Genomic DNA, 25,777 nt, shown 5'->3' with positions numbered 1-25,777 from the left:
GCTGTCAGTATGAGGATCTGGCCAGTGTCATCCTCTCTCACTGGCACCTGGGAACACCGCAGTGCAGGGCACAGACGCAGCACTGCCACACACACTCATGCGCCAGCATAGCCCGCGGCAGCAGTGCCCCCTCCCCATGCCAGCCGCGACACCACAGCGTGCCCACCGCATCCTGGTGGCCTGTCCATGCCGTTTCTCCCTGAGAAATGCCAGCGCTGGTGCAGTGCCAGGCACTTTCCATTCCCTTGGAGAGGCCGCTCCATCCCAAGGGCGTTCATGATCCACCAGCAGGTGGAAAGCTGGGCACAGGCATATCCCACGCTCTGTTCGAGAGATGCTGGCAGATGCTGTTCAAGAGGTGCCCGTGGAGCGGGAGGGTCGAAGCTGGTGCTGGGATCCGGCTGGGGCAGCCCAAGTCAGGTGTGAAGAGTGATCCTCAGGCCTTGCTCTGCAGAGATGGCTCAGCCACGCTCAACAGCATGGTAATATTATCCACAGAGTCCTTGGTGCACCCAAGCTGAGACCAGCAAGTCTGCTTCCCCATCCACTTCCCCCTTGAAACCCTCCTGACACCAGCCCAGGGCACAGACCCAGACGTTCCCAATGCCCTCCCACACCCAGCTGCAGCCCCGAGATGGCAATGCAGACACAGCCAGGCCCAGGCTCATCCCCCTCAAACCTTCCACCCCTCACCTGCGCTTTGCGCCCACGGTTGACAAAGGCACAGATTGGATTGTAGGCGCCAGTGCCACACACGTAGAGGTGGGTCCGGTTCCAGGGCTGGATCAGGCGGATGAAGTTGCCGCACTCCCCCTGGGAAGCAGAGGGAGGGGCTGGCAACCATAGCAAGGACAGGGAGGGGGCCAGCTCCCATTGCAGCTCACGCTACCAACAGGGAGGGCTCGGGCTCACTGGGCACAGACCCTTCCCTCCACACCTCAGCCTTTGCACTAGGGCAGGCACTGTGGGGTACAGTTGCCTAGGCATGGAAACATCTGCCCCAGGAGGAAGAGCTGGAGAGCAGGAGGAGGCAGGCCAAGGAGCTGGGAGGCTGCTGGAAGGCTGGTATGGGTCTTGGACAGGCACAGGTCATGTGTTGGCATGGGGCACAGGCTGGCATGGATCATGGGTTGGCAGGGGACACGGGTCATGGGCTGGCATGGGGCTGGCATGGCTGAGGGTACAGTTCTGTTAGGTGGGAGGAAGCAATGTGGGGGACCTTTGCCTCTGGCTTCCTCCTAGCACTTGCCCAAGAAGGCCTGCCAGGGCCTGCGTGGCCAGGCAGAGGGGCTGGCAAGACATGGTGTGACATCTTGGAGTGCCATCCTGTCCTGGCATGGCTGCAGATGCTGCCCAGACAGGCCGAACAGCAGTGGCCCTCTGGGGATGGGATTTCAAGGGGAGGACATGAGGACATGAATTGTAGCCCCGTGGTGGCTACCAACCTCCCTGAGGCTCCCTACAGTGGGTTAGTGGTGGCCATCAAAACCCCTGGGGTGTCCGTGGCCATGGCCTGTGGCTCAGGGTTCTAGGGAGCTGGCACGGCACGGGCATGTCCACCTGTCCCCAGCACACTCACATTGCTGTTCTTGCCCGACAGGATGCACTCCTCAATCCTCTGCTGGGAAGCAGGCCAATGGATCTGGAAGAATACAAGCAAAGGGGAGATCTGCACTCATGGCCTGACTCGGCCCTGGTGTTGAGCTCTTTCCCAACCCCTCTGCTATCACGGGGCAGAGATGGACCCTCCTCTGTGCAAACTCTCAGTCAGTCACCCACATATAGCACTGTGCTACACTCAGACCATAGCTTCCAAAACGTCTGTCTGGCTCCTGATCCCTTCAGCCCACAGCCCCGTGACCGGGGCATTTGGTTCTGCCCTGTGCCACCCTCTCCTCTGGCGGCCACCCCGGGCCCAGCCCTCTGCTCCTGTTGGTGACAACACGCGCTTACGATGAGGGGCTCGCGGTTGATGTCGTGCAGGTCCAGCGAGAGGACGTAGTCCTTGCTGCCCACGTACATGCGATCGTGGTCCTCGTCCTTGAGCAGGATGCGGTAGTCACTGGAGTTGAGCAGGAAGTTGAAGAAGTGCGCAGTGCCTGTGGCCTTCAGCTCTGTGGGGCAAAGGGGCCCATATCAGTGTGCCAGCGCCCCATGCCCACCATCCTCCTCCAGTGTCACACCTGCCTCAGCATTTGGGCACCTGTCTCCAGCTCTGCACAGCATCAACCCCTGCCCATTCCCAGCTGGGAGACCCCTTGCTGGTCCAGGACCCATGGGAGAAAGGTGGGCACCTTCCAACCCCACTGTGCCCATCTGTGCCCGCTGCAGTGCCCCATTCCCCCTCCATGAGCCAGGCAGACAGCACAGCAGTGAGCACCATGATGCAGCCACCTCTGGGGCAGGGCACATACCACAGCGTGGGATGCTGGACAAGCACAGGAGATGCTCACTTCCAGCTGGGGCAGCCAAGCTGAGGTAGCTTGGACACAGGCAGGGGGACCTGGACTCACCTGTCAGTACCCAATGCCCCTGGCAGCAGAGCCCTCCACTGCAACATGGCCCACTGAGTGACCCTGCTGTTGTGGGTATTGTCAGGGACACTGGCACCCATGGGTGGGCAGGGCAGGGGGGACCCACCCTCTTGCACCCCAGGCAGCCAGAGGGCATGAACCAGGCCACCAGCATTGGCCCTCACAGGCTATTTTAGGAGATGGCTCTCTAGCAGCCCTCGCTGGTGAAGGGGTGAGAGCAGAGTGGAAACCCTGGTAAGGGTCCCAGAGGTCCTTCCCACTAACCTCCTGTGGGCTGCAGTGATCCTGGCAACAGCTGGGTGGGTGCAAGGGCTCAGTGCTGGCAGTCGAGGGTGGGGGCGGCTGGTGTCATGTGAGTGGCAGTGTCAAATGACAGTCTCTGTGCCAGGCAGGCAGGGAGATCATCAGGGCCTGCAGGAAGGCTCTGCCCACCCTCCACAGCTTGGCCGGTTCTGGCACAGCGGGATGCACTGCTGGGCTGGGGAGTCACCTGGCACCCCTCACCCTGCCCTGCAAGCCCCTGCTAGCCCACCTGGGTCCCTTGCTAGCTGAGACCATGGGCACATGCCAGATGGAAGGCAGCTCCAAGGCAAGAGCTGAGACAGGGCAGGAAGGGGGCAGATTTCCCTGGCACCCTGGCCAAGCAGCTGTGGCTCCCAAAAGCTCTGCTGTCAGCCCTCTGGCCCTCTCTCATCCTGCCCCAGTTGCTCCACAGATGTGTCCCTGTGCCCCAGCCTGGCCACCAGCCCCTCAGACAGGGGAGCTGAGACCCAAATTATCTACCTCCCAGGGAGGGGAAGGAGAACTTACACCCCTACCCCGCATGCCCCATCCTCCCCCCTTGGGAAGTTATTTTTAGCCTGTGTGTGGGAGAAATGAGTGAAAGAGGATAATGAGGGTCATGAATATTCACGAGTGCAATGAGACAGCCAGATGGAAGGCAGAAGTGCTGCAGATGATGTGGGCCGGTGCCAGGGACCACACGGCAGGGGCCGGGGCACAAGCAAGACAGACGAGAGCAGACGATACCTGCCCTGTGCCCACCGCACAAGCGCTTGGCTTTCCATCCTCTCTCCAGGCTGCCCTCCCTGTGCCTGCTGCCTCCTTCCATCCATCCCCAGTGCTGGGGGAACCCCCAACGCCTGCAGTAGCATGAGGGCATGACAGCAAGGTTGGACGCCACCCCTCTTGGTTGCCATCCCTGTCAGCTGCCACCCCGATCAGAGGCCACCCTGGTCAGACACCATCCCCATGTACAAGATGCCACCCCCAATTGGATGCTACCACCATTGGGTGCCACCTCAATTGGATGTCACCCCGATTTGATGTCACAGCCCCTTCTTGCCTGGGGAGAGTTTGTCTCTCCATGCAAGTGCCTGTTCTTTGCATCCACCCCAAAGACAGGTGCTGTGGGCAGCTGTACTGGATTGGGGCTGGAAGCAGTCCCCATGGACCCCACCTCTCTGCTGCAAGAGTAGAGTATGGCCCCCTGTAATGCCTGAGGGACATGCAGAACTAGGTCTCCACCAAGAAGGAGCAAGGAATGGCTGGGCATGGATCCAGCATCCAGCTGCTATTCCCAGCTGGGATGCCAAAAGCCTGAGATCTCTCTGACCTTGTGCTTCCAAAACCCATGGGGACATCCCAGAGGTACCACCAGGGTGCCCTCGCCATCCTGGGCACATAGCCCCCAGTCCCTGCCCGCTCCCACTATGGGACAGAGCTCACCCCCAACTCTTCTCAGCCCCATTAGGACTTAGGTATCTGCCCTCTTTGGGGAGTGGAGCAAGGGGAGAGACGGAGGCAGGCGGCAAGGCTGCATCCTGCAACTTGGCATCCTGGTGTTGGCAGAGGGCTGCCCCAGGCTGGGGGCCGGGGTGGCCATGCACCACGCTGAGAGCAGGTCTCCCAGCTCATCGTGTGCCCACATCTGGAGGGCCTCATCCCGCACGGCAAGGGGACCTGCCAGGGGGTCTAGTGGGGAGGCAAGCTCTTCCAGGGCAGGGTGGGCAACCACCCTTATACCCAGCCACGGGCCTGTGGCCCCTGAGGAGCTTGCACCAAGAGCAGCACAGGGGTGCGTGGGTGCTGACAGAGCTGTGGCCTGAGGGATGTGGGTGAGTCTGGCAGCTGGGACACACACTTGGTGCCAGGCATGACGGCTGCTGCCCACACATGCCCAGGTGCCCCAGCAATGCCGCAGCCCAACATAGCACGAGGACCCAGTGCAGCTACTGTCCTGTGGTGGGCCACGGGCACAGAGCCCAGAGCAGGCACCCCCAGGGCATGATTCAGCCACAGCTCCCACAGCGGGTTTCCTCCTTGGCCCTGCTGGGCACACTTTGCTCCAGGAAACAGTGTCACGGGATGTGACATCAATCTCTCCGCTCCTCCTCCCCACAGCCTCGCACTGACCTTGAGGGTCTGCTGGCCCTGCCGCCACCAGCGGTGCTTTCTCAAGGGCGGACATGGCGCTAATTTGCAAAAAGCGTTGCCCTGACCTCCTGCCAGCGGGGCGGGCTGGCCAGGAAGGCAGCTAACGAAGGGTAGGCTAATGAAGCACAGCCTGCAGACTCTGCTTGGGGCTGGGATGGACAGGGTGTGCATGTGTCGTGCGAGCATGTGGAGGGGTCTGGCTGCCTATGGCTCTGGTGTCTGGTTTCAATAAGACCATGCACGAGTGTGTTTGCTGGGGGGGTGTGGGTACGGACATAGTTTTGGAGCTGATGGGGCAGGAGAAAACGAGGGACCTGGACTGTGCGGGGCCAGCATGTGACCAGTTGGGAACCCAGCCTGCCCTGTACCCTGAAAGCACATGGCTGGGGAGGTGTGGGGCATGGGTGCCCCTTGCCTGTGGGGCAGGCACATGGTGAAGACTGGGAGGTAGAGGGGCTGGGGGTCCATGTGTCCCTGCACCCACCCCAGTGCACTCCTCCTCCCTTGCCTCCCATCTGTGCTCCAGATGCTCCCCACCACCAGCCATGACTCTCCCACCACCCACGAGGCACTGGGACTGCCCCCCGCCTGCCCCATGTGGTGCTGAGACTGGCCCCACAGGATGCTGGGACCGGACCCACAGCTGCCCTATGGGGTGCTGGGACCAGCCCCTTTCCTGCACCACTGCATGCTGAGACTAGCCCCACGGGGCACTGGGACTAGACCCCACCTGCCCCATGGCATACTGGGATGACTTGCCCCATAGGGTGCTGCCCCACTGCCATCCTGCCCTGCCTGCCCATACAGTGTGTATGTGCATGTGCATACATCAGAGTATGCGTGCATCACCTGCAGTGCGTGTGCATGCATGCCTTGCTGTGTGTGCATGTGTGTGCATGTTCCACACAGCGTGTGCATGTGTGTCAGTGCTCTCCCTGCTTCCCAATCAGCCCTGCAGGCTGTCCCCAGTCCCCGGCACAGCCATCCGTGTCCCTGGCGCTGTGTCCATCCAGCCCTGTGCAGACTTTCCTCCACCTACTTCCTGACGGATTGGCCTCTCACCTTGCACCTGCACCCAGGGCTCCTTGCTCCTGGACCCAAGGGCTTGCCTTGCCAGTGCAGCTGCAGGCAGGGGCAGGCAGGGCCAGGCAAGGGCCAAGGGGCAGGGCTGGGGGTGGGCAGAGGCAGGCAGGGGCAGGCAGAAGCACGGGGCAGGCAGAGCCAGGCATAGCTAGGCAGAGGCAGGCAGGGCCATGGGACAGGCAGGGGCAGGCAGCAGCAGGCAGGGAAATGGGGCAGGCAGGGACACGGGGCAGGCAGCAGTAGGCAGTGACACAGGACAGGCAGCAGCAGGCAGCAGCAGGCAGGGAAATGGGACAGGCAAGGGCAGGCAGTGGCAAGTAAGGACATGGGGCACACAGCAGCAGGAAGGACATGGGACAGGCCAGGGCAGGCAGCAGCAGGCAGGGACGTGGGGCAGGCCAGGGCAGGCAGTGGCAGGCAGGGATATGGGACAGGCAGTGGCAGGTAGCGGCAGGCAAGGACATGGGGCACGCAGCAGCAGGCAACGGCAGGCAGGGATATGGGACAGGCAGTGGCAGGCAGGGACATGGGACAGGCAGGGGCATGCAGTGGCAGGCAGGAACATGGGACAGGCAGGGGCAGGCAGCAGCAGGCAGGGACATGAGGCAGGCAGCAGCAGGCATAGCTAGGCAGCAGCATGAGCCGGGGTCCTGAACCCCAGTGGGGCAGCTGAGTGTGGGGCCAGGAAGCCTGAGGCAGCAAGCAAAATCCTGCAGCTCCCTGTCCCCTGGCCTCCTGGGGCTCACCAGTCAGTTTACCACAATGCACTGTGAAAGCATTCTCAGGAAGCCAAGTGAGGAACAGTTGTCCACAACACTGCACGCTCCAGGCCCCCACTGCACACGGACATGATGGTCTGGAAGGGAAGTCCCTGCCATTTCCCCCATTAAAGTCAAGCTAATGAGGGTTGTTTCAGGACTGGGAAGGCACTGGTTGGCACTGGGCAGGTGTGTGTGTGGGCTGCCTGCCAGCAAGGCAGATCACACTGACATGATGGGAGGCAGCTGAAGAAAACAGGAGGCCTGCCCAGGACATAGGGATACCACCCCAGGACACACAGTACTGCCTTGGGACACATGGGTACTGCCCCAGGACACACAGATATTGCCCTGGGACATGGGGTATCACCTTGGAATACACACATACTGCTCCAGGAGAGGGGCATACTGCCCCAAGACACATGGATACCACCCCAGGAGATATGGATAATGCAGTGGTACGTGTAGGTACCACCTTTGGGCATGCAGATACTCCCAGGGGACATGGGGATAAAATCCCAGGACACAGGATTCGGCCTCTGCAGCTCCCTGTTGCCAGCAAAGCCGAGCACCAGGAACAGACCCCCACCCCAGGGAAAGCATGGGAACCGGCTTCCTGCCACCAGCTGTAAATTATGGAAAAAAATACAGGAACTCTCCTGTCTAAATCACCAAGATCCACTCAACACTGAATTCACCGGGGCACGCTGTGGTACTGCAACCTGCAGGAGACAGATGAGACCCCAAAGGGAAGTTCGCAGTGCCTAGAGTGGAGACACAGCTTGGAAGCCAAGGAAGGCGCCGGGCAGCTCCAAAAAGACAGGGGAACCGGAAAACACCATTTGCGGTGACCTTCCGAAACAGAGTTGTGGGAAGCACGCCGGCCGGGCAGTGCATCCCAGCCAGGCTGTCATGCTGAACCCTCCTACCCTTGCTTCCCGCAGAGGGGATGGGCGGGTGTCCGAGCCAGCATGCACCTCTCTCAGCGCAGCGCCCACGGCACAGGCTGCGAAGGGGCAGAGGCCAGGCTGGCCCGGGAGCACTGTGACGCAGGTAGAGGAGGGGCAGGAGCCAACCCTGACACCCGAGCATGAGAGGTCGTTTCCCAGCCTGCAAACTGCCATGCGGTGGAAGAGATGGGGCCACTTTACGCACTTCTAGAGACTCCTTAAACTGCTACAAAATGGGAATCTGGCACCAACACTAAAACCATGCACCAATCCATCAAATGGAAGATAAAAATAACCAAGGTGCAAGCAGAGACTTGTGAGCCGGAGAAGGTAACTAAACAGGGCAGGCGCCACAGCACGTTGCTTCACCTCAGCCCAGGCTGTCCGGGGGCACCCCACATCTGCCTGGCAGCCCAGGGACACCACATCCAACCTCCCCAGAGGACGCATCCCTGTTATCATCCTCCTCTCCCACCCAGGATGTGTCGGGAGATCTGTGGGGCTGAGCCAGCCACCACTGACTCCTGTAGCTTCCCAGCCATGCAACACCTCTCTCTGGCACATCACATGGTGCCGAATGCTGGCAGAGGAGGGTCTACTTCTGACAATGGTCCAAAATATCCCCTGCTGATGGGGGTCCATCTATCCCCGGGCCTTGGACAGGGTTGCCCCAGTGCCTGGGAACTGCTCCCAGGCCTCCATCTCTGGAGCAGCTGCCGGGGCTTTGCAGGGAAAGGGGTCGGCACAAAGGGCCGTAGACCCCGCTGGCAGACCCCATTCAGCCCCCTACGCCCCAGCGATCAGAGGGCGCAGAAACACCCACATGCTTCAGGCACCCACAAAGCTGGGGCTGCCCTGACGGAGGCCCTGATGGACACGTGCCACTCCCCCTGCCCGCGCGCCCACTGCCCCGTGACGCTGAGGGCATCTCTAAGCCAATTTCTCAAAAAGGTGATGGACAGGCAGGCGAGCCCACACTCCGACCTCTGACCTGCCCCAATCGTAATCCCCTGAGCCCCTGCTGGGGGCAGCTCAGGGAGAGGGGCCCTCCCTGCTTAATCCCTGCCTGCTCTGCCTTCAAGCCTGTCCCCAGGGGCCACAGAACCCTTGGCCAGCTCTCTCTTGCTGTGGGGAGCTGGGCAGGGTAGGAGGATCTGGCACCAAATCTAAGGACGAAGCAGGATTGGGAAAACAGCCATGACCTCCCAAACACGCGTGTGTCGGGCTGCAGAGGCCGTGGCATGGATGCACGCCTGTCTGCAGCAGGACCCCATGCATGGCCCTGAGGGAGCAGTGAGAGCGGAGGGGCCTGGTGCAAGTGGCGAGCCTCCACCCAGATGCCCGGACTCAGACCTGATCACAGTGGGTGTAAATCAGGATGGCTCTATCTGCACACAGGGAGAGGGATGCATGTGAGAGGCAAAACAAAGCCATCTCACTGGGGGCACAAAGGGGCAGATCTGGCACGATCACCCCAGTCTCGCACCTCCAGGCATCGCACATGGAGCCGAGGCGGAGCAGCCCGAGCACAAACCCAGCGTGAGGAGGGGGCCTCATCCACTGGCGCCAGCCCTGCTTGCTCCCCCAAGTAGCCTTGTTCCCCCAGGGCACAGGGCCAAGCAGCCATGTATCCCCTGGGCTGGAGAAAATAGCTCATTAGAGGATCTGCCTGCTGAACGCACTCCTCCTTGCATCCCAAAGGCCAACCTCTGCAGCGGCAGAGAGCAACAAAGCCCCAGTTCCCTGGCTGGACAAGAGCCTAATCCCCTTTTAATTGCCTGCCATAGGAACCGGAAGTCTCCATCCCCTGTGCACAAGGAGTTGCCTGGCACGGCGGCTTGGGCCATGCTCCTGCCAGGGGTCAGGATGAGCATCCCCCAAATGCTTTGCTCCCATGTGGGGTGGCCAATATGGAGATGGAGGGCTGCACTTGCCATGGGCCAGATGATGGAGGCAGGGGAAAGGGCATGTGGTGTCGAATGCAGGGTCCCATGGATCTGGGATTTCTCCCCTCCATTTTGAGCCAATGCTGAAATCATTCCCTTTACAAAGCACAGCTCTGGCACTGGTCTCAAACTGGGGCTGCTTGGCTACAAATCCTCCTGTATTGGGACCCATCATTCACACAGCACCCACCTCATGCCCTGTGGTAGGGGTGCTCTCCGGGAATTCCTCTCTCAGGTGGACAGCAAATTGGGCCCCAGCCAGTAACAGCCAAGCCCCAGCTCTCGGCACCTTGCAATATAACAAAGAAGGGCTGCTTCTTGCCCTGACAACTCGTCCAGACTGCCTGTCTCACCCCGTGCAGCCCTTGCTCTTTCAAAGCCACCTGCTCCCAGCCAGGCTGGATGCAGACACCTGAGGAATCCCCTTTCCACGATCATTTCATGGTCTTGAGCATGAGATTTAATTACCCTCCACCCTTGAGCAGCTACAAACGATGTTGGTGGCCAGGAAACTAGCCAGACCTTTCAACAGCAACAAAATGCAACCCTCTTCTCTCCCCCTTGGCTTCAGCTCACTGCTCCACATCGGCTGTGAACAGCACAGCCCGATTATACGCTCCATAAAGCCAAATTCCCCTCTTATTTGTTCTAAATTTACAGCTCTTCATTTCACCAAACAGCTTTCTGACGATGGTGCGGTAGCAGCTGCCCATGCCTCCGCCCTCACCATCTCGGCAGGCCGGCTGACCCGCAGCATGGCCTCGGAGGAGTCAGGATCGGCTGTTGAAGCCGAGAGCCCAACGCCGCACACTGTGGGATGCTGCCACAGGGCCCTCTCCCACTGGATGCTGCCCCTCATCCCCAGCGGGCAGGGGGAGATGAGAGTGGTCTCAAACTCAGAGGCGACCGAATCAGCTGTCGGTGCAGAGAGACCAGCCACAGCCCTTCACCAGCGTGTCTCCAAAGCGGGGCTCATCTCCAAATAGAGGATGTGATTTTGGGTCCCTCCAAAAAGCAGAGCTGGGTGAATCCCAGAGACCCGTTCACCTCACATGAATGCTTCCAGGGTCCCATCCCCTCGGGCACCTCTCATGCAGGAGCTGGCACAGTGGATGCAAAGGGTTAATCCCCTTTGGGACTGGGAAGGCCATCTCCCCAGGTGCACCATTAGCCCATCCGCTGTGCCAGCAAAACCAATTACACGCGCTCTCACCTAATTAGTTTCTAATTATGGGCTTGTAGTGCATTCAACATAATTAACATGTAAATTACACGCCATGTTTATATTCAATAACCGCTCTCCCCAGTCCTGGCAGCAAAGATGACACTGCCTTTTGGGAGCCCTTTTCTTTATTTTAATCTGGGTGAATGAATTTAATTTAAATGCCAATGGAGTAGCCCTGACTGTATTTCACCAGCGATACAGTGCTGTCTCCAAAGAGCTCCGGGAAGAGCAAGTCAGGCCTGGCTGAGCTGGTGCTGGGACTCCCGCTCAGCCATGGGTCCCTGGGGGAGCTGGGGCCGCGTCGAGCAGGACAGCAAGGAGGGCAGCTGGCCCAGGAGGGAGCAGCTCCTATCCCAAGGTTATGGCTGGTTCCAAGCAAGCTTTGAATATCTTTTTCCTCCCCAGGTAAGCCGTTCACCCAGAGCAGAGATGAGCTGGGATTAGGGTGGCCAAATCAGCTCCAGTCAGGGACATCAATTTGGGGGCTGGAGCAGATGGCAAATGTATCTTTCTCACCCTCCTACAAGATAATGCTTTTGCCACACAGGGGGCCTAGCTGCTCAGGGACCTGCCCATGTCCCTGCAATCACCTCCCGGATTACAAGGCTCCAGCCGAGGCAGAGAAGCAGAGATTTGCAAGAAAAACAGGATAGGAAAAGGCCACCGGAGAGTGCTGTGAGGGGAGCAGAGCCAGGCAACCCCAGCTGGCCCCGAGCTGCTGCCAGGCAAAGGGGGCCTGGCTGCACCTCTGAGCTGGAGCATGGGCCTGGACCACCCAAAGCGGGATCAGGGCTAAAGCCTTTGAATTTTCTGTAAAAGAACCCTCCCCAACCCCCAGAGAGAGGAAATCTGTCCCTGCTCCAGCAAGAAAAGGGGCAATGGGGATAGAAAAGCCCCCAATGCCTGGAGTGTACCCCCAAGCTGCCCACCTGCAAACCCCAAAGGCCAGTGGGTACCTGCCTGCACCCCAGCCCTGTGGGAGTGGGCAGGAAGCAGTGCTGTCCCCTGCACGCTTGGATTTAGGTGCAGTAACCAATTTGAGGCTGACAGCTGACGGCCTGGCCTGCAGAGCCTGGTTCCCACAGCTCCCTGCCCGGCGCACGCCATTCCCACGGCTGTCACACACCCACCATGACTGGAGAAGGAACCTGCCATGGGGCAAGGGAGTCCTGACTGTCTCAGACCCTCCGGGGACTGCAGGAGAGATCAACACACTGGGAAGGTCCAGGTCATAGGCACATGCTCCCTTCTCTCTTACAGGGCTTAGGCCCACATCCCTCAGGAGCAGGATGGCAGGGACGAGTCTCAGCACTTTCAGCTGCCTGTGTCAGAGAAGTCCAGGCCATTTCCCGGTGGCCTTTTTTCCCTCTGTGGCGATCCCCCTGCTCCCCAGCCAGGGATCCCGCAGCCATCACACAACAGATGGAGAAAAGGCAGGTGAGAAGAGCCCGGAGCTCCCCGCAGGGATGGATGCCAGCTCAGCCCTCACTGGCAGGGCCATCACTTAACACTGTGTTTCTCAGCAAAGCCAGGGAATGTGCTGGAGCAAGCCCGGTGAGGCAGTGTCACCTCCCAACTCACCCGCCCAGGCTCCCCAGAGCAGAGCCAGGCGGGGAAGAAGGCATGGTGGAAAGGACCGCACGTCATGTCTTGCCTGGGCTGGAAAACTTCTGCCCTGCTTCCCCAAGGCCCCGTGGGTCTGCCCCTGCCCGAGCCTCTGGTGGCTGCTGGCTGTTGTGTTTCCCTTCTGCCTGGGGGCACCCGCCCACTCCACCTGGGAAGCGGCATTCCTCTCCATGCCAGCCGTGGCAGTGACCTGGGGGGATCAAACCGACTTAACTGCTCTGGAAAGGAGTGAGATGCCAATGCCAGTGAAGGGGGTGGGAAGGAGTCAGAACAACGCTCACACATTTCCTTTCTTAGACCTTAGACCAGAGAGTTCATTAAGCACCGGTGGAAGGTTTATAAAAGACAACTATGAGCCAAAAGACACAGCTAGACATTTCACCAGTGTTTCCAAAATACTTCAGCAGGCAGGCTATCATGCCAGCAGAGGTTAAAGGAAGAGATCTTTCTAGGTTCCCCCCTTCTGCACCTTGTAACACTTTAAAATGCTCAGGAGAGTCAGGCCCCCTGTCCAGGAAGCCAAGCTTGCCTGGAGCAGGTCGACAGCAGGCTGCTGCAATCCCATGGCTGCAGATGGGGTTTCTCAGTCCATGGCAAAGCACTGCAGGCCTGCTGCAGCCATACCCCAGGGCCACAGCTGCCACCCAGGGCATCTTTTACTCTGGAAACTGCAGGAATTTAAAGTAAGCCCCATCACTCCTTTTGGAAGAGTTTCCCCCCTTCCTGGCCTGAAATTTCACACATTGCCTTTTGGTCACTCTCCTAATGGGGGAGAAAGGCAAGTTAGGCAACAAACCCAGACAGAGGGGCTGAGCTGGTGCAGGACAGAGATTGGAGGTGGCGGATTTGTCCCTGCTTGCATTTAAATCATTTGTTGTTATTGGGGCTGATCAAAGAGCTGGGGGGGGTTGCATTATGAAAGCAGGATTGCTTATTTGTTTGAGCGTCACTTCGCTACCCCTTGATGGGTTATTTATGATGTAATTAAGCTAATTACTTGTAATAAGAGAGTTTCTGTGGCCCTGAGCCAAGCTCTTTTCCCATTTAACCAATTCACAGGTGGTAGGAAACTGAAGAAGTCTGATGAGGACTTGGAGATGAAATGGCTCTAGCTTCTGCACTGCTCCACTGAGCATTTCAGCTACTTGTGCTAGTTTGCTTTGATTGCAAACCATTTCCAGCTCCCACGGGGAGCGTCTCTGTGTGCCATCACCTAGCACCTGCTTGGAAATTCTCCTCACGCAGTGAAGGAAGAACCGTGGCTAGAAACGTGTGCACAAAGAGGGGGAAAGCAAACGTGAAGTGGGGGCCTGCAGCACGCGGAGGTGGGCTGCCAGTGCAACCCATGTGCTGCAGACCCCCAGAGCTGTCCCACAACTCCTCCTGCATCATGGGCAAAACCCCCATGCTCCACCTGCTAGCACAACCCCTTCCCCACAAAAAGAGCAAAGCCGAAAGAAAGGGCAACAGGGTCTTGCCCTGCAGGAGCCTGGGCTGGGCTGCTCTCCCCCAGCTCAGGCTAAGCCTCCTTTGCTTTGGGGCATGGGTGGCAGCATCAGAAGAGCTCCCCAGGGTACACAGGGCTCAGCCTGTCCCATCACCTCCAGGGCTGTGGCGGCTCTCAGCAGCCATCCCGCAGTGCTGCCGCACTACTGAGAGCCCCAGGGAAGGGGAGAGCTCCATGTGGGGGCAAAATGAGAGCCCTGGAAGTGCAGCACAGCAGGGATGGGGCGTGCTGCAAGGGGCTGCTGGGGCGTGCCTGGGGCCCCTGGGCCCCCAAGCCCAGCCATGCAGCATGCACCTCATGGAGGCTTGCACCCAGCTCCAAAGCAGGGCAATTTGGGAGTGGGCCAAAAAAACACATTTTTCCGCTGAAAATGCTGATTAATCCCCCACCCGCATCATAGGAAGAGGCGGGCAGGAAAGAACAGGGTTTCAGCAAAGCTGTACTAAAAATTACCCCAAGTCTTTGAATAGGGAGAAGTTCTTGAAGCAGAACATTTTCCTAAACGCAAGTCTCGCCTTTTGCATCAAAGTGGTGTCCCCCCTTGAGACAGCCTCTCATCTGTACTTAGAAGCGGCAGGGGAAAAACTGAAAATAAAGACATGACATGAAACATTTTGTTCGATCAGAGAGTGACTCTGTCTGCAAAACATCCCCTGGATGCCAGCAAGGATGAATCTAAAGCGCAGGGCTCTGAAATTCTCGCAGGGAAGGAAAAGCGTCTCCCCGCTTGGCCGGTCCCACCACCGACCTCGAGGGCTCCTTCGCGCCGGCGGGACGCCAGGGCCTCCCCCCCAGCCCCGCCGACCAGCCGAGCCGGAGATGTGAGGATGTGCCACAGTGAGGAAGTGTCACTCAGCAGAGGTGAGGCGGCCGGCACTGTGTCCCCCAAGGCCCTTCACCCAGGTCCTGGCCTGGAAAAGACTCTGGGGAGCTGGTCCCTTGGATTGGTCCAGCCTCATTAGCAGCAGGAAAAACCCCTGCTGCCTTCTCAGGAAGGAACCCTTGTTTGGAGAAACTCTTTCATTCCTCCAAAAGGAAACAACCTCTCCACGGCTAATTTCCAGCCATAAATCACTCCGTGCTTTGCACCCTCTCCCCCAGCCTGAGACCTCTTCTCCCTGAGGAGAGCAGCTCCTGTCCCGCAGATGCAGCATCCTCTGGGCTGCTCCGGGGCTGCCTGGCCTCTTGTATCCTGGCCAAAAACAGGCCACTGAGAGCATCTGTGATAGCAAGCAGGGCTGGAAACCTCCTGGCTGGTCTGGGAGCCAATTTACGAGATTTAGGGGATGCTAAACCCCTCGACACGGCTTTGGCTGGGCAGCCAAGCTACAAGGACCTATTTCCCCCCACCACCCAGGGAAAATTTCCTGCTCTCCAGTTCAAAAGCACTCCTCTCAATCTGACCACAAGCACGGCACCGTGGACAACAGCCTCACAGTGACCAAAATGACCTCTCCGGCTCTCCCCTTCATCACCGAACGCGCTTCACACTCGGGTTAGGGGGTGCAGGAAAAGCTCGGCACTGGGTCCCCACTGATCCAGGGCTCTGATGCCCTGGATGAGGGTGCCCACAGACTCAGGGATGCACAGAAAGGGTTCAATCACGCAATACCTCCAAGCAACAACCTCCTTGAACACATCCTCCCCAGCCACGTTAAAGCACCAACCCTGTCCCTTGCACCAGGGTGAGAGAGGGGCAATACACCACAAAATGGGTTGGGACGGCTGCTGCCACACCAAGCTGTGGCAGCGAGGCCTAGGGAAAAATCCCGGGGTTTGAAATGGTTTTTCCAAAGCCTGTAATTTGGGAACGTACAACACGTTTTAGCAACCCACAGCCTCCTCACCAAGCGTTGCTGAGAGCCACAGCCCTGGCCTGGCTAACAGAGGGTGCTGCGCAAACAAGAAGCCATGGCTCATTCTCACAGAAACCCACTGAACAACAGCCACCACCGCGTGCCATGATCTGTGTTGTTTTTTTTTTTAATTTTGTTTTTATTTTCTAACCCCTAAAATCCCGCATTTGTCTCTGACAAGCAGCCAGCGCCTGCAAAGAGCACACACTCTGCAAGGGAACTAGGTTCATTTTTACAGGCAATTTGCTAACCGCCAAAGAGGCAGCAGGGAATGAAATAGCTCAAATTGCTCCAGGTAGGGGGCCTGGAGAATATTTTGCCACATTTTCAAGCTGGTTGGGTCTTTCCTCCCTCAAGCATCAGACAGCACTCAGGGAGCTCAATTCTGGATCTTTAGTTGCCAGCAATTTCTGAGACCTCCTGGGCAAAAAAAACAAATGAATACACCAGAGGAATGGGAAAAGTTCAGGGAAGCAGCAGAGGAGAGGACAGGGCACCAAAGGGACCCCTGGAACACAGCAAAGCCTTGCTGAGGGGGGGGCACAAGGACACCAGAAGGAAGGGGCCAAGCCAGTACAGGAGGAGCCCCGCCACCCATCACTAATTGATTTCTTTTGAGGGCTAATGAGCTTACTAGATAAAGGCTGGGGGAGTGAGGGGGATAAAATCTCACACCTTTAGCTGGGGAGGAAGGGGCTCATAAGGAGCTTGCAGAGGCTCCCAGCCAGAGCCCAGCAGGTCCAGTCAAACTCAGGTCAGCCCCCGGTGGCAGCTGGTCCCGGTGGGGCCAAGCCGCCCCCCACCAAATGAACGCAGGCTCACCCTGCTCGCTGCCTCCAAATGCTGCAGCCAACCTGGGCAGCAGCTTTATGCCCCCAAAGTGTCCCGTGCTACCAGCCCAAGGAAAGTGCAGCCTGCCAGTCCACAGGCCAGGAGGGACTGGGTACCCCGCGAAGCCACGTCAGGAAGTGGTGGCAGGATGCAAGCACACCCCCTTTTGTAGACCCCCGTTTTTCAGTCACCTTCTTCGCATAGCCCGAGCGCTTAACGGTGCTAGGCACGGTGGGGCAGAGCCAGGCTCGCCCCGCATTGGAACAGGCGTCGGCGACTCTCCCGGCACGTCCCCAGGCCTGGCTGTCCTTGACGCCACAGTCTCCGGAGCCCTTGGCCAGTGACACCCTCCCTCGCACATTCCCTCATCTGGCTGTGTTTATTTGAGTCCACTGTCATTAAGCAATTCCTGCTCTGGTACAGCTGCAACAGCTTAGGAGGGCGCCTCCTTGGCACAGGGAGCCATGGCCCACTTGCTCGGCTCCTCTCCAGCCATCTGCCACCAACCCCCCTGCACCCCAGATCAAGTGTGCCAATGCCTTAGAGACAGGGGTAAAAAGTCCCCGGGGCAGAGCTGGCTGAAAGCACCCATTCTTGCACACACACCCCACCCCAGGGGTTGCATAGCCACAGACCCTGCTGAGACTACAGAAGGACAGGAGGCACAAGGGGAAACTGAGGCACAGGGAGCCAAGGAACCAGGAGCAAGGTTACAAAGTGGGCTGGCAGCAAAGCTGACAGGGGACTCCAGAATGTGATTTTTTTTTTTAAGTGATTTTGTCGCTAAAAGGGGAAAATAGGTGGAAAGGAGCAGGAAAGGCCTGATGGTGGTGCAGGCTCAGGTTCCCACCAAGTCCTTCACAGCCCTGGCCAAGGCAGGAGAGGGGAAGGGGTGGGGGACAGCCCAGCTGAATTCACCCTATGGGCACTTGCAGTTTCCAAGTGGTGTAACGACAGCTGCCAGGGACCGCAGGAGCTCATCCTCCCTCCCCACACCCCAAATCCCCTCCACAGGCACACTGACACCCACCCACAGCTTCCCCCCTGCCACCAGGGGCAGGGGCAGCCCTGGGCGACAGGGTCCCCGTGAATGGGCGACAAAAACCCAGGACCACCCCAAGGACTGCAACCAGGGTCTCCGTGCCACACAGCCAAGAGGAGGGGAGGCCCCAGCCAGGCCAGCAGCTGGCACCGAGGGGGTGGACAGGCTGGGCAAGAGCTGCTCCATGCCCAGCTGCACTGCAGCCAGGGCTCCCCCTCAGGAAGGGTAGCCCGCACATGGGCTGGAGCTCTGCCGGGATTTTTATGAGAGGTGGCGACTGCAAACATGGTCTGTTCCCGTTGTTGCAGGCGAGAGGAGCTCCCTCTTTGAAGCCTGCTGAGGGCCCCGGCCCCAACAGCTTCCTGCCGCGAAGCGCTCCACAGTTGGCGCACGAGGAAACCCTTCCTTCTAGCATGCGGAGGGCCCTGGCACCAGCCCCACCGCTGCAGTTTTCCCACGCCTGGCCACAGAAGGCGCGGAGAGATGAATCACCAGGTCTCACATCCTCAGCTGGGAAGTGCGGCCGAGCACGGCGCAGGGAGCTGACGTCTCCAGTGCCCGAGCCCCATCTTCCTCCAAACGCAGGAGGAAACGGGAGAAGGGCAGCAGGATGCTCAGAGAAGAGGGGGAAATGGTTAGCAAGAAGATGATTAAAAATATCCACTATTTCTGGCTAGCGCTGAGCGGAGATCTGGGAAGAGCTGTTGGCAAAACAGAGCCACTCCCCAGCCTCTCCCTCTTCCAGGGAAGTGGTGGGGATCATGCTGTTCTTTCCATGCTGGCCATCTTCCTTTCCCAGCCACCACGGCCCACGAGAGACGCCCGGACAGGAAAGCCTTGAGAGGGAGGACGGCTGGACAGGGCCTTGGAGCTGGCTTCATGCTCCTGAGCATGAATGAGCGGGAACACCAGGGTCATGGGGAGCTGGAGGGAAGGACGGGAGCAGAGCAGGGCCTGCAGCCCTGGAGACGGCTGCCAAGCTGGGGGTGTAGCACAGGGAGCTCCTCGCTACAGCGGCCCTTTGAACGAGTCCCAAGAAGAGGAAGCCGTGGAGAGACAGGGTTCAAGCCAAGGCCAGGCCAGCCCTTGCCTGCCTTCCCCATCACCTGCTGCCCCAAATCCCCGAGGACCTCGGGAAAGCGATCCGCCTTGGCTCCAATGCCTCAGCGTGGGCAGGCAACAGTGGCAAAGTGCCCAGCACTGCCCCAGGGCTCCCTGCCCTCTCTGTCTGTTCCCGGGAGCAGAGCTCCCACCCCTTGCCACCACCCTCGTCCCCCACGCCACAGGGCACCCTGCCTGTCCCACCACTGCAGGCCAGCACCAGGGCAAAGGAGATGGGATCTGGCCCCTCAAGTGCCTCTTGATGCAGCAGCCTTTGCACTGCTTTGCCTTTTTTTTTTTTTTTTTTCCTTTCCTTAAAACACTGCAAACGAAATCTAGTTGTGTAGAGTATGAAGCAGTGCCCTGGGACCTGCGACAAACTCCGCTTCCTCCTCGAGTAAGCGATAACAAGTAAGGCAAACAAACTGAGAGACGCTCCCGAGGCTGGCCGGGCTCCAGGCACCACGTCCAAGCTGGGCTGAGGCTTCTGGGGGAGTCAGCCGCTCAGTGCGGCTCCTTCGCCGGCATCCCCGCCGGGAGTGAGCGGGGCCAGGAAGAAGCTGTCAGTGGCCCTGTGGTCATCTCCTGACCAGGAGCCAGGAAGAGCACCCACAGGAAGCGCTCAGTGGTATCTGCACCTCCCCAAGCACCATGCAGGATCAGGTCCAGCCCAGGCAATGAAGAACTGGCTCAGTCCTACATGGCAATGCCTTGGCCAAAGGCTACTTCTGCCAGAGCAATGCCAATAATGGGGATGTGCACCCAAAGCCTCTGGCTTGCCCCAGCAGGATCCCTTCTGCCATGTCAACATCACTGTCCACATGCCTGTCCTGGTGCTGGACCCTGCTCTGCTTCTGTCCCAGCCACTACATGTCCTGTGTCTGAGTCCCCCATGCCATCACATACTCATCCCTGCTGCCTTGTCACTCTGTGGGCAACTCCTCCCAGCCAGCACAGCGTAGCCCAACTCATGACACAAGTGTCCCAGAGCCCTTGACCCTGTTGCAGCTGCCTGCACCATGCCATCCCATCGCCCCCAGAACTATGCAGCCCACCCCAACATTCCCATCACCTCCCTCTGCTGCTGCTATGTGCTATGGTCCGGCCCTGCCCTGGGGGATTTGGGGTGGGGGGAATCTTTCTCCAAAACCAGTCAAAGTTATTGGGCTAGGCTGGCTGGGAGAAGTGCCTTTCCAGCCTGTATTGATGAACTCTTCCTCGGCATGTTTCTCAGCCCCATCGCTTCAAGACAGACGCATGCAGATTATTGACTCATAAAAGCTGCTTACAGACAGCTCATTTTGCAGCTCCTTGGTCCCAGCTAGCCCTTAGGGAAGACCCAAGGCTAATTCTCATCGACTGGAGTCACTGCAAAAGCACAGCCAGAGAAGGAGCAAGCAAGATCTCTCTTCCCAGACACATTAGACACCACGTGCTCCTGTGCAACAAGCCACAGACATTTCTCCTGGACATGGAAGTACAAACCACACCTTTTTCCTCTATGAAATCCAGCCTCTTGGCAGCAAGACCAGGAGGAGCCCCCAGGCACAGAGGTGGGCACCTGTCCCAAGAAATCCCAGGGAGCAGTGGGCACTGCTGCCAGCAGGTAGGATGGGAAAGGGCAGAAGAAGGGAGCACAAGGAGAGGCTGGAGACCCCAACGCAGGCTCCAAGTCACTTGTGTGACACTCCTACATCCCTTTGGCACAGCCAGGGATCTCTGCTTTCACCCAACAACCCAGTTTTGCCTTCTCTTCCTGTGGCCCAGCTCCACGGCTCCCTGCCAGCAAGAGATGAACCAAACACAAGATGCAGAGAGAGGAACAGTCCTCTGAGCTGGGGCTGAACGTGCGCAAACAATCCTGCGGCATACCAGGCCTAACCATGCTTATCCGGAATTAATTCTACTGCCCTGGGCATGCTGGGTGGCTCCAGGATGGCGACATGCATTAACACATGCATCCCCAGGATGGTATAAGCTGGTTCCACCCAAGGGATTACCACAGCATGAGGGACCAGCGGTCAGTGCAGAGCCCCTTGTCCCGCATGGCCCCACACCACATGCCACAGCAGAGTACAGCACTCCAGCATGCACATGCTGAGACCTCAATCTCCAGGTGGAAGTTTCCCCACTGTGTGCATAAGTGTGAACACTATGGGTGTGACCCATATCGCAGAGTCATAGACTCAGGCTCTCCTCCACAATCTGCTCCCACCACACACTTGCCTCTCCAGGGAGGTTTGCCTCCTGTCTTGCCTGCACGGAGCAGAGCTGACTGAAGCTGGGCTGGTTTATGCCTTGTGTGAATTTGGCCCCCTTCCTCAAACCGCACAATGTCTCTCTCTGCCAGGTAGGGACCTGAGGGTCGATGCTGACTTACACAGCCAGGGCTATGGGCCACAAAGGGCAGCAAGAGCCAGTCGCGTCCCTGAAACCCTCAGCTCAGAGGAGACATTCACAGCCTGTGGGCATTCTGCCCCCAGCCTAACCACCAATGCAGTCATTCTAACAGCAGGCCATGAGACATTTCAAATGCCCATGAGACATTTCAAATGCCCATTGCACTGATGCACCGTCTTCACATGAGGAAGGACAACAGCACCCGTGCACCGATATGGGGGAAAACCATGTTGGGGAACATGCTCTTGAACAGTCTCCCAGATCCATTTCTGCCCCTGTGTTTGCATGAGGTACACATCCATATGCAGAAAACAGCAGCAGTAACTTCTGAGGGGCTGAACACCCTGGACTTGCTTTGGCAGCGCCCCAAAACCCTTCCAGTTTACCTGTCAAAGCAAAAACCAACTACTGCAACACTTGGATAGCTGGCCTGGACAAGCATGGCATCCCAAACTAAACAAGGTGCTCCAGGACCCCATTTGCTGGTGTGCCTGCATCAGCCAGCCCAGCTCCTCCTCCAATGGGCAGAAACCACTCACTCGTTTCCAGCCTGAACTTGCCCCATCCTCTTCATACTATTGATTTTCGTACAGAGACCAGCTTTTAACTCTAGCAGCTCTCCCTTCCCCCCTTGTCCTTGCTGAATTTGCAGTCAGCATCCAGGTCCCTTTCTGCTGAGCTCTGCCAGACTGAAGATGCCACACTGAACTCCACTTGTGTGATCGCCTCTCCCACCAGCTCCCTCATGAATTCACATCCCTGGGCCACTGGTGCCAAATCTAGTATGAAATCTGGAGGGCAAAGTCATGGCAAGATCTCACGGCAAGGCCCAGCTGGCAATAGAAAAGCAGGTGCGCAACTGGCACAGAACCTTCCTCAACTCTCACAGTAGGCTGGCAGTCAGCGAGGGAGCAGACACAACCCTCCTCAAAGCCTCCCACTGCCCCTGCTCAAAACCTTTGTGCCTCTGCATCTCCTCTACCACACATCCTGAAAGTGCCCACCAGATCATATAACCCTGCTTCAGCCTGCAGACACAGAGGTGAAGGTGGGCCAGATTTGCACCCAAGCCCAAACGCTGGTTCTCAGTGCTTCACATCCAGATCTTGGCCACTGGCTGGAATGTGAGAAGTCACTTTTGGGGGGCCCCGCAGTCCCACCAGGTGCTGGGCCAGGGTACAGGGAGACTCACAGTCTAAATGGGAGAAACAGGGTGGGGACAAACTGTGCCACACACAGGAGAGGAATTTGACTCAAGATCTCCCCAGAAGACTTGGGATCAGGGAGGAGAGCCCATGTGTCCTGGGTCCTAACACCTCTCCATTCAGCACCTGGTGCTCCTGCAGCGGCACACCTCTCACATCATCTCAACAGCAGGCAAAAGGCACACACAAAGCCAGCATGAACCTTCACGTGCCTGCCACCCTTTTCACAAGTGGCCCTGGCCTGGGAGGCATCCAAACGCACAGGTCAGCAGCAGGCAGCCAGCTCCAGGGCCTGGCAGCAAGTGTGGCAGGCCCCAGAGAGACAACGGGATCTGAATACGCTAGCAGACCCTGCTGCTGACAATGCCAGTGGGCACAACTTCTGTTCTGCTCCTCGTTTTGCAACCCAAACCTCCACAATGGTCCCTCCAACCCCACCCCCGTCACTTTGGGTCCAGGAACAGCTCTGATATTTCAGTCTCCGATAGTTCAATCTGCCTACTGCCTGATACCCCTCAACCCACATGCACCCCATGGCTCCCATGGCCAGACCACCCCATTACATCCTTCTCCATGGGTCCAGAGACATCCAGATGCCCCGGTACCAAAGGGTTAACTCCCTTCCCCCATCAACGCATCCTTCCCTCCTCTTCCCGGCTCCCTGCCAGCTCCCAGGCATTAATACCAGCTCGGGGGTCGGGTGCCGCATCAAGCTGCTGTCTGGACCATCAGTTGCTGTGCTCGACTCTGGCGCTCACAGGAAAGCTCCCTGCAACTTGACGCAGAGTATCTCCAGATGGAGAGAGCCACTGAGCCACCACCCACGAGGGGAAGCATATTGGATGGGCTGGGCAGGCTCCCAGTCCCCTGGATTGGGAGGGAGAATGGACTGGGAGCTCACGCAGGTAGGGACCTGGATCCACGCTGAGATTTCTTCCCTGCTGTCCAGAGTGACGGCAGAGGGAGCAACCCGCTAATGCCCCCAGGTGAAAGGAGGAAAGACCAGCCTGGACTAAGGTGGCCCTGGAAGCGGCTGTGGGTGCAGGAATCTCCCCCCACCCCCATAAGGGGGCCCAACGCCTGCTCCAATCCCCAAATCCTGCTCTGAGGAGCAGATGGGATCTTACCTTTGAAGGAGAGCTGCACCCTCGGGGTGGCAAAGACGTAGTCCTTGGCGTGGGTGGCCCGCCAACCCAGAGTCAGCAGGGTGACCCAGAGGAGAACACCAACCACAGGCATGGTGGGCACGTGCCTAAGTCCCAAGTCCAAAGGGAGTCTGGGAGGGGCCAAGCCTGCCAGAGGGGGCACAAGAGGGAGAGACATCAGTTTGGGTAGGGATGCCCCAGGATGTAACTGTGCCAGGTAGACAGACCCAACACACAGGATGCCCCCATCCTGCACAGACCTCCTCCCAAAAGCTGCCTCTAGTGGAACTATGAGCCTGGAGGGGGAATCTGCAGACCTGCTGAAACCCTGCCCTGATCGCAGGTCAGAATTGCTGCACCCACTCCCTGGAGAATGAGGGGTTACCTGTGCCCTCCCCCACCGAAGGGGGTATAAGCCCTACACCTCACCACTGAGCTCCTTGATCCGGGCCCAGGGCTCATCTGTCAGCACACACCCTTCTCCAAGAAGGGCTAGGAGACAGACTGGGGTGGGGGGTCCCCACAAAACCCCACTCCATGGGCTGGAGGCAAGGGACAGAGATTGGGGGGCTGGAGGACATGAGCTGCCTGTGGAGGGTCTGGCCTCACCTCCAGCTGTGGGCACCAGGCCAAGCCCACGCAGTGCCGCAGACAGCAATGTTGCACCACACTCCTTTGCTGACCCAAGCGAGCTTTGCCCAGGTGAGAAGGCTCCCTCCTCTGCCCACCCCATGGCAGCCCACCCTATTTGCAGCATCACTGCTAGGCTGGCTCCCCCTGCCCAAATAGCCAGACAAGGCTCAATGGCTCATCCCCCACCCCTGCTACCCCACATCTCCTCCCAGCCCCGAGCGGAGACACAGCAAGCAGAGCCGGGACCAAATCTTTCCAGCATGAGGGAAATCTGGACTTCATTATTCCAAGAACGAACAAAAAAAAAAAAAATTTTTTTTTTTTTTTAATAAATAAAGGAGGAAGAAAAAACCCTGCTTGTGTGCCAGGCAGCTGGACTCCCTGGGGCTCCGTCACAGAGCAGAGCCCGCCAAGCTGCCTCCAGCAAGCCACACATGCACCCTGGCTCAGCATGTTGGGCGCAGTGCCCCAGTCTGCCCCTCCGTGCAGACCCTGGAGAGGGACCAGTCCCTTCTGGCCCACCTCCCCCTCCTGAAGCAGGCCTAGGCTCTCAAGCATCATCCCCTGGGGCTCCAGATCTTGGGTTTAAGGCAGGATTTTGGAGGAGATGCGTGGTGGGAATCCCTCCTGTCCCCTAAGCTCTGGTGGAGCATGTGGCCTTTAAACCACATCAGAGTGGAGATGCACTGCAGGAGGGTTGCATGGTACCATGTAGGGCTTGATCATTTGGGGAGAGCTTAGCAAGCTGAGCCAAACGGGCTCTGCGTGGTGGGGACAGATGCTGCCTGCCACCATGCTGTGCCAGACGGGTCCCTGTATTTACATCCCCATGGGGACATACCCTTCGCAGCTGCGGCTCTCCCAACCGCCACTGCACAAACCTGCCCAGGGCCCAAGAGGCACGAAGGCGCCTGCCGTACCGGGAGCGGGGAGGTCCTGAAAATGCCACGGCAGGCCCCGCAGAGCCCTTCAAGCCCAACTCCCCATGGCGTGAGAGGCACCCTGAGAAATGGGCTGCAAGCTGCCCTGTGCTGACTGCCACCGCAATGAAGGGCGCACATGGAAGTGACTTCACACCCCACGCATTTGGGCTCTCCCTGTATCCCACCTGGCCTTGGCTCTTCCCATCATGGTGGCAACACCACAGCAGCCACCAGTTCAATTCCTCCTTGGGCACAGATGGCACCCACTTCTCTGACTTTTACCCCAAGCAGGGTATGGGTAAGAAGGTGAGTCAGGAGGAACAGCTAAGCGGCTACCAGCAGGAGGGGACGCAGCCCTGTGAGCTAGGCACTTCCCTGAGCAGTGGGGCAAGACACGGAGCACTGAGGAACTGCTGTTCCCCAGGGCTCAATATTTTTCTCGCTATCGCCTTTGGAGTCAGTAAATATTTAGATTTGCTCTTCTCCCCATGCGCACACCCAGATCTGCTCTATTGTGCTGGCATTCGCTCCTCTTCCAAGCTTCCCCCCGCCCTCCTTCCCGTTCCCAGGCTCTGG

The 25,777-nt window shown here is 58.5% G+C and overlaps 1 protein-coding gene across 1 annotated transcript in view; it reads right to left on the bottom strand.

Annotated features, from left to right (window-relative positions):
- LOC112975183 (semaphorin-3F-like) overlaps nucleotides 1-23,777 on the bottom strand; it is a 34,515-nt gene extending 10,738 nt beyond the window's left edge. The window contains exons 1-4 of the mRNA XM_026084915.1: nucleotides 23,628-23,777; nucleotides 1,954-2,114; nucleotides 1,580-1,642; nucleotides 694-813 (exon numbers count right to left, since the gene is read on the bottom strand). Coding sequence (XP_025940700.1) covers nucleotides 694-813; nucleotides 1,580-1,642; nucleotides 1,954-2,114; nucleotides 23,628-23,739 — 456 coding nt within the window. The 5' untranslated portion in view covers nucleotides 23,740-23,777. The remainder of the gene's footprint in view (nucleotides 1-693; nucleotides 814-1,579; nucleotides 1,643-1,953; nucleotides 2,115-23,627) is intronic.
- Nucleotides 23,778-25,777: the final 2,000 nt, after the last annotated feature.

The sequence above is a fragment of the Apteryx rowi genome, unplaced genomic scaffold (assembly GCF_003343035.1).
Source record: "Apteryx rowi isolate R43461 unplaced genomic scaffold, aptRow1 scaffold_655, whole genome shotgun sequence".
Taxonomy (NCBI): Eukaryota; Metazoa; Chordata; class Aves; order Apterygiformes; family Apterygidae; genus Apteryx; species Apteryx rowi.
The sequence above is the reverse complement of the archived record's forward strand: the minus strand, read 5'-3'. Positions and strand labels throughout refer to the sequence as shown.